This window comes from Oncorhynchus masou, chromosome 13, assembly GCF_036934945.1.
Source record: "Oncorhynchus masou masou isolate Uvic2021 chromosome 13, UVic_Omas_1.1, whole genome shotgun sequence".
Taxonomy (NCBI): domain Eukaryota; kingdom Metazoa; phylum Chordata; class Actinopteri; order Salmoniformes; family Salmonidae; genus Oncorhynchus; species Oncorhynchus masou.
Window position 1 is genome coordinate 63,919,832 of NC_088224.1, and position 8,978 is coordinate 63,928,809.

Consider the following 8,978-nt stretch of genomic DNA (forward strand, 5'->3'; position numbering starts at 1 on the left):
TAAAACAGCTTCCAACAAACACAAGGCAAATACCTCAGAAATTGCAACACAAGCAAAAAACAATAGGTAAATACAAATACCTTATAAAATCATATGATATACGTATATCAACAACATATATTACATACAAATACCTTATAAAATCATATAATATACGTATATCAACAACATATATTACTTACAAATAACTTATAAAATCATATGAGATACGTATATCAACAACATATATTACATACAAATAACTTATAAAATCATATGATATACGTATATCAACAACATATATTACATACAAATAAAAACAAAACATTGAAAGCAATAAGAAATGTTGTTTAAAAAAACGACATCAAATTGCAGTGCTAATGTCAACACAAATAAAATGCATTTATTTAGCTAAATCCTCCTTACACAAATATTTGTCAAATATTCTAAATAAACCCAGAATGTCAAATTCATATTGATGGTTATTATGAATCAAACCAGTAAAGTAAGATGGATTCTCCATACAACAGCCACTGTGGGTCTCTGCATGTAGAGCCCCTGGTTTAGCTAGGCTGCTGTCTGTACCATTACAATGCAAATCCAAACTCTTTGCATAATGTCATTTAGTTTTTTCCTTTTCATCTTACTGTCAACTCACATGTGGTATATTTAACATCGTTGTAATATTTTCTGTTTATTCAAAATAGTTAAGAATCATTTTTGGATGACTATAGCCTGTTCTTGGTTAGGTTAGCTACATGCCCCAACCTTTCATTTAGCCTGGGTATCAGTCTGTTTGCACTAACATTCCATTCCTTTCCACTACTTGCCATGCCAAATATCATGTCATGTTTGGCATATGACACAGAGTACAATGAGTGGAATGGTAGTACAAAACAGGTCTGGATTGCAGGCTTTAATAAACTCATGGTATTGATAGTTTTCAAATTGAGTTGCCATAGTTATCATCCAGAGTTTCTACAACTGATGTCTTGCACTGCCTTCCTTATCAATCCATTAGCTGGAAATACAAACCATGACGACTAAAGAATTCAGTGCTAAACCTGACTAGCCTGTGGTAGTCATTTTAAAAGTAGATAAAAGTCATTTTATATCCTTGCCTTTGTTGAAATATAAATAAAATTGTTACCGAACAACAAATGGGATGGAAATCATTACAAGGATTGTTATTTCCTGCTAATAATGTGAAACGTGATTAAGAAACAAATTACAATTACAATGAACACATTTCACACAGTACGTAGAGTTCTGAAATTGCCCTTACAGACATGTAAACACATTATCAAATTAACATAGAACAATTTGTTGTTTTTGACACCTACATCAATAGACTACTGTGATGGGAGACCAACTATCAGTCATTATTACAAACCAACTAATCTGCGTCCCAAATGGCACGCTAATCCCTTTATAGTGCCTTTCTTTTGACCAGAGCCCTATGAGTCCTGATCAAATGTTGCACACTATAAAGGGAGCAGGGTACCATTTTGGGCGCACTCTAAGATACGATGTGAGGGAGTCAGGTCACGGTTTGGAACAGAGAATTATGGTTCAACTGTCAAAATGGAGACTAAATGGAGACGTCTTGTTCTTTTCAAATCTTTTCTGGAAATAAACTCTTTCCATCATCCTTATATACAACAGTTTTTTCCTTTTTTCCTAGAAAAGTGTCCCAAGTTTGATATGTAATTTGACATACAAATGTTGTATAAACGTTATTAACCGTAGGTTTGTTTATTGTATTTTTCACAGTTTTAAATATGACCAGTTGAATAAAATCATTTTTTTTAAATCAGTGTTGAAAGAAACTGTCACTGTAGCACTATAACTGACCTCTTCTTCTAAGATCATCAGTTGAAGGGATTTTTTCTCCATGTCTTTTAACCTATATTTTAACCTGTCTTTTTCTAGGCCTTAGTATCTACAGTGGGGTCTGAAATGATTGACACCCTTGATAAATATAAGCAAAAATGACTGTATAAAAGAAATAATTCAAATACTGAGCCATATTGTATAATAAAAAAAAGTATTATTTTACACTAATTCAATTGCTCAGAGAAAGGGATATTTTGTTTAACAAGTAATATATATATATATTTTTAAATACAGGTTGCAAAGGGAGGGTATTACTGCAAATGTTTAAAGTTTACCAATAAACTACCAGCATTTTGGTTTCTTTTAAGGATTTTACGTAATCTATCACACAACATCTAGTGGCCCTTTTGGGTACTTCAGATTATCACAGGTCAAAGATCATACCCCCAAGACATTCTAACCTCCCTGTTATTGGTAATGGTGAGAGGTTAGCATGTCTTGGGGGTATGATCTTGACCCTCTGTAACTTTCCCACTCATCATTATTCACTCAGGATTATCTGTAATCACGGTAGCATCCACATTCATTACGAAATGTTTAGAAACGTATCATATTCTTATTTACAGTGAAAGTGACTCCAAAATGACAGAATACATTATTTACCATTCATTTCTACCATTCTATAATCAGAAACACAACCTAAACAAACTGTAAATGCATCCAACAAGTTTGTAGGATCCTAAGCTTGATGTAGTCATTGCATGCTAGGGATATGGTACCAAATACTACACTTTTGACAACTTTATTTCTAAGAATCTTCAGGAAGCTTTAATTTTCACTCCTACCTTTTTGAGAATAGTTTTTTAAACTTGTTAAACAACATTTATTTCTCTAAGCAATTCTATTAACATAAAATAATATAATTCTCACATTTTTGGGAGCATATAATATAGCTCAGTTTCAGAATTATTTATTTTATACAGTCATTATTGTTAATCTTCATCAAGGGTGTCAATAATTGCGGACCCAACTGTATTCCTACAGTTTATGGTTAGTTAGTTAACCTGTAGTTAACTTGTAGTTGACCTGTGAGGTTAGTTAGCATTAGTTAACTCTTATACCGTAATTAGATAACTTGTATAGGTAGTTAACAGCAGCTAACCTGTGTAGTTGGTTAACAGTAGTGTCCAGGTGTCCTCCAAACCTGCAGCCATGTTGTACTGCCTCTCTGTCTCTGTAACCCTCAGTATCTGTTCTGGTGCTCGTAGTGCCACCGGTTGAAGTCAATGTTGAATGCCACAATGCTGCCGGATGCCATGCCAGTGATGAGAGTCCTGGGGGAGGGGACACACACACACACATAAAATACAGTATGTTCATCAACACAATGTACCTCTATATGACCCATTACTTTACTAACATAAACACAATAGGTGTGTATGTGTGTGAGTGTGGTGTGTGTGTATGTATGTATGCGTGTGTGAGGAAAGTGACGCTTGTGTATTGCTCCAAGGCAAGAGTGCTTTCAGAACCTTGCACTGCAATTTCGTTGTCTCTATGGCAACCGGTTCTATTTAAAGAAAACAAAGCTCACTGAACTGCAAACGTTCCGTTTCCCCAAATGTACCCTGACAAGCATGAAACACAGAGGCCCTTTCAGTGTTACAGCCTACATACCGCTCTACAACCACACACACACACACACACACACACACACACACACACACACACACACACACACACACACACACACACACACACACACACACACACACACACACACACACACACACACACACACACACACACACAAGCCATTGATCCTGTTGTAGAGGCAACCTAACTGGGTGGACTAACAGGACTAACCTCTGGTCGTGAGAGAGGTCCATTGCGCGGACACCAGCATCACAGCCTGGGTAGATGTAGAGTTGTTTGAAGTCACAGGCCTGCCACACCTCCACCACCCCGTTGTCTCCACCTGTCACCAGGTTCTGACCATCACTACTCAGCATAATGGCCTAGGGAGCACATCATAATAATTATATAATAATAAATGACATAAAAATAAATCACAATAACATCTACCTCAAATCACAGCCTAGGCCCTATGTAGTAAACTACTTTAGATATTTAGACCCTAGGCCCTATGTAGTGCACTAAGTTTGAATACTGCTGTCCAGCAATGATTACAAACACAATTTACTGAGCTTGAGAATTTCAGATTTAAAAAAGGCGTGTGAAGACCTATGCAATCAAGAATGCAATCAAGATATCTTAATTTAAATATATATATATATATTATTATTATTCATTTGGAGAATGCTATATAATTCTCTTTCACTTTTAAAATGTGGAGTAGGTTCTGTAGATCGGTGGAAAACCTCCCCAATTGAATCCCTTTTTTATATTTAATTTTGAGACAGTAAAATGTGAAGACTGTGTAAGGCGTGTGTAGACTTTTACTAGGCACATATTGTGTCTGTGGTCTTACCCGTGTTGAGTCGTTGACCTCCATCTGAGCCAGTAGTTTTCCATTGATGCTGAAGTTACAGAAACGTCCTCTCTCGTAGCAGATAATACAGTGGCCCTCGCTGGACACTGATATGAGGCGGGGACACAGGCAGTTATCTGGGCCCTCCAGGGCCCGCAGCAGGTCCCCTGTTATAGTGTGGACCAGACACGGACCCTCTGGAGGGAGAGCAAGATAGAGTTAGACACGAACACGCACGGACGTATGCACACACACTGTTTCAAGAATGTTACTCAACATTCCACTCCTAACTGAGATCCTCAACATTCCACTCCTAACTGAGATCCTCAACATTCCACTCCTAACTGAGATCCTCAACATTCCACTCCTAACTGAGATCCTCAACATTCCACTCCTAACTGAGATCCTCAACATTCCACTCCTAACTGAGATCCTCAACATTCCACTCCTAACTGAGATCCTCAACATTCCACTCCTAACTGAGATAACTCAACTATGTACTGTGGCATGTGACATTACAATCCTATCAGCCAACTCAAATACACCATATAAACAAAAGTATGTGGACACTCTTTCAAATTAGTGGATTGGGCTATTTCAGCCACACACGTTGCTGTGGTAGGCCACATGTCAGCAATGTGTGTGGCTGACAGCCAAATCCACTAATCTGAAGGGGTGTCCACATATGTTTTTTATATAGTGTATGTTTTTTTTAAATACTGTGACTTCAATTTTATAGTACTTCTTTCTATAGTGCCTTGGGTGCGAGAAAAGCACTTTATAAACAAGATGAATCATTATTATTAGATGAAGGAGATAAAGCCATATGAGCCATATGGGCCCTGGTCAAAAGAAGTGCACTACACAGGGAATAGAGTGCCATTTGGGACTCAGGCTGTCTCTGCTGACCTTTGGCTCCACTGATGACCAGTCCCAGCTCGGCACACACAGAGACACACACCACCTCATGGTCATGGCCTGTCAGCACAGCTCGCGGTGCCGGGTAGTCACCTGGAACACAACAGTTGGGTTTTATTAAGGACAACATACCATGGTCTGGGATCGTTGCAACAGAGCGCACTTCACTGGGGGATGCACTTTTTAGGAGCGATTGACAAGAATGTAACTTTCTGAAATAAGAGCATTCATCAGGACTCAAATGTGTGGTTATGTTGATAAATAACTGACCACAGACATTGTGAGAGTGACACCCACCCAGCTGCTTCTAGCGAGGTCCTTGTCAATTGTCATATAAATGTTGTGACGGCAGATCATCCCTTGATCTGAGATTTGCATGGAGAAAAGCAAAGTTTCCCATCAAGTTCAACATTGATAAATGTTGATAAAACCCCTTTGTGGGAAAACTGGGCTGAGTGGGTACAGACCTTTGATAAATGAGGCCTGAGGTGTTTAAGGACACATGCAGGCTGATGTACATGAGAGGGCGCGGTCCTCTTCCTGCCAAGGGTTACAACATCTTCAACTGTCATATATGAATCATATAATACTCTCCTACCTAGATTGCTGTGAACTGAAGTCTGACAAAAGTATTATTGTTCATCTTAAAATTGTATCGTAAATTATGATTAACTGCTTTATTAATAATACAACTAAATAGCTCAAATACAGTACCAGTCAAAAGTTTGGACACGCATACTTGTTCATACTCGTTCATACTCGTTTCTTAATTTTTCAAACTATTTTCTACATTTTAGAATAATAGTGAAGACATTAAAACTATGAAATAACACATATGGAATCATATAGTAACCAAATCAAAATGTATTTTATATTTGAGATTCTTCAAAGTAGCCACCTTTTGCCTTGATGACAGCTTTGCACACTCTTGGCATTCTCAGAACCAGCTTCACGAGGTGGTCACCTGGAATGCATTTCACTTAAACATGTGTCTTGTTAAAAGTTCATTTGTGGAATTTCTTTCCTTCTTAATGCGATTGAGCCAATCACTTGTGTTGTGACAAGGTACGGGTGGTATACAGAAGAAAGCCCTGTTTGGTAAAAGACCAAGTCCATATTATGGCATGAACAGCTCAAAAAGCAAAGAGAAACGACAGTCCATCCCTACGTTAAGACATGAAGGTCAGCCAAAATATCAAGAACTTTGAACGTTTCTTCAAGTGCAGTCGCAAAAACCATCTTGCGCTATGATGAAACTGGCTCTCATGAGGACCGCCACAGGAAAGGAAGACACAGAGTTAACTCTGCTGCAGCAGAGGATAAGTTAATTAGAATTACCAGCCTCAGAAATTGCAGCCCAAATAAATGCTTCACGGAGTTCAAGTAACAGACACATCTCAACATCAACTGTTCAAAGGAGACCGAGTCAGGCCCTCATGGTCGAATTGCTGCAAAGAAACCACTACTAAATAATAATAAGAAGAGACTTGCTTGGGTCAAGAAACATGAGCAATGGACATTAGACTGGTGGAAATCTGTCTTTTGGTGTAATGAGTCCAAATTGGAGATTTTTGGTTCCAACCGCTGTGTCTTTGTGAGATGCAGAGTAGGTGAATGGACGATCTCCGCATGTGTGGTTCCCACTATGAAGCATGGAAGAGGAGGTGAGATGATGTTTTGCTGGTGACACTGTCTGTGATTTATTTAGAATTCAAGGCACACTTAACCAGCATGGCTAAAACAGCATTCTGCAGTGATACGCCATCCCATCTGGTTTGCACTTAGTGGAACTATCATTTGTTTTTCAACAGGACGATGACCCAAAACACACCTCCAGGCAGTGTAAGGGTTATTTGACCAAGAAGGAGAGTGATGGAGTGCTGCATCAGATGACTTTTCCTTCACAATCACCTGACCTCAACCCAATTGAGATGGTTCGGGATGACATGGACAGCAGAGTGAAGGAAAAGCAGCCAACAAGTGAAAATGATATGTAGGAACTCCTTCAAGACTGCTGGAAAAGCATTACAGGTGAAGCTGGTTGAGAGAATACTAAGAGTGTGCAAAGCTGTCATCAAGGCAAATGGTGGCTACTTTGAAGAATCTAAAATCTAAACTATATTTTAATTTGTTTAACACTTTTTTGGTTACTACATGACTCCATATGTGTTATTTCATAGTTTTGATGTCGACACTAGTATTTTACAATTTAGAAAAAAGTAAAAATAAAGAAAAACCCTTGAATGACTAGTTGTGTCCAAACTTTTGACTGGTACTGTAGGTAGCTACTGAAGACCACTATGTGTTTAATCTATAGTGAAGAAATTATTAAATGTTCACTCTGAAAAAACTGATATCAAACATCCTGGTTTGATTGATATGGAATATGATTAGTTGAAGTTCTCTCCATAGAAGAAACCTTCCTTTGTTAGGGAAGGTGCACAGTACAGTAAGCATTGTGTGTGTGTGTGTGTGTGTGTGTGTGTGTGTGTGTGTGTGTGTGTGTGTGTGTGTGTGTGTGTGTGTGTGTGTGTGTGTGTGTGTGTGTGTGTGTGTGTGTGTGTGTGTGTGTGTACCATGGGAGTGTTTTCTCCTGCAGTATAGTGCTGCAGCACCCTCTATTAATTGGAACAAACCAAGCTGAAATTCTTAATTATCTTCAGTAAAGATAATGAGAAAAACACTCAGCTCAACCTCATGTGACACCAGTTCATGCACAGCACACACATACATTATATATACGAACACGCACACAAACACACACACGCACACGCACACAGACACACAGACACAGACACAGACACACAGACAAACACACAGACACAGACACACAGATAAACACACAGACACAGACACACAGACAAACACACAGACACAGACACACAGACAAACACACAGACACACACACACACACACACACACACACACACACACACACACACACACGAACACACACACACACACACACACACACACACACACACACACACACACACACACACACACACACACACACACACACACACACACACACACACACACACACACGACAAATGGTGAAGTGGTTGTTTTGAACACAGATAATTAGTGAGTATGAGGAACTAAGTGAGAAGAGCAGCAGAAATCAAATCACACTGGAGCTGAATAGCAAGACATCTGGAGTATTTACTGGAACGCAAGTGACACACACCGGTGTTATGTGCGGGCCCCAGGGGGCCTGGTCCGCCCTTCCCCAACCAAATAAAATATTGAAATAATTATCATTTATTTGACTGAGATGCGCATGACAGAAAGATGCATTAATCTCAGATAAAGCACCTGAGTGAGCAAAACAGCACCCCTCTGTCTCTGTATGTGTAGACCATGTATCTGACGCTGTCTGGACAAAAGGACTACAGTATGTTATACTTTTTCTGGCCAGACAGCATCAGATACATGGGCTACATATAGTAAGACCGAGTGGCACTGTTTCGTCCGCTAGTCTCTGCAGGGAGGAATAAGCCCAATGCGTTTCTATGGGCACAATATGCAGACCTAAACTTGTTGGAAGGCATTATATACAGATCTCTGGTTTCAGCCACTTGAACATTAGAAAGGAAAGTTGGCAGGGTGCACAGTGCACTGTTCGGAGGCTGGCTTCCCCTAACGTAAAAATGATATAATTACTCCTGTCTAAATAAAATCATTTAAAAGTCTTTACCAGAGAGCTTGACTTAGCCACAGAGCATCATTGGCTCATTCTTTTTAAATAGCC

At 39.0% G+C, this 8,978-nt stretch overlaps 1 protein-coding gene across 1 annotated transcript in view; it reads right to left on the minus strand.

Annotated features, from left to right (window-relative positions):
* Positions 1-285: 285 nt before the first annotated feature.
* Positions 286-8,978, minus strand: part of LOC135553390 (neurobeachin-like) — a 334,327-nt gene continuing 325,634 nt past the window's right edge. Inside the window, exons 56-59 of the mRNA XM_064985529.1 lie at positions 5,216-5,317; positions 4,307-4,503; positions 3,682-3,833; positions 286-3,149 (exon numbers count right to left, since the gene is read on the minus strand). Coding sequence (XP_064841601.1) covers positions 3,059-3,149; positions 3,682-3,833; positions 4,307-4,503; positions 5,216-5,317 — 542 coding nt within the window. The 3' untranslated portion in view covers positions 286-3,058. The remainder of the gene's footprint in view (positions 3,150-3,681; positions 3,834-4,306; positions 4,504-5,215; positions 5,318-8,978) is intronic.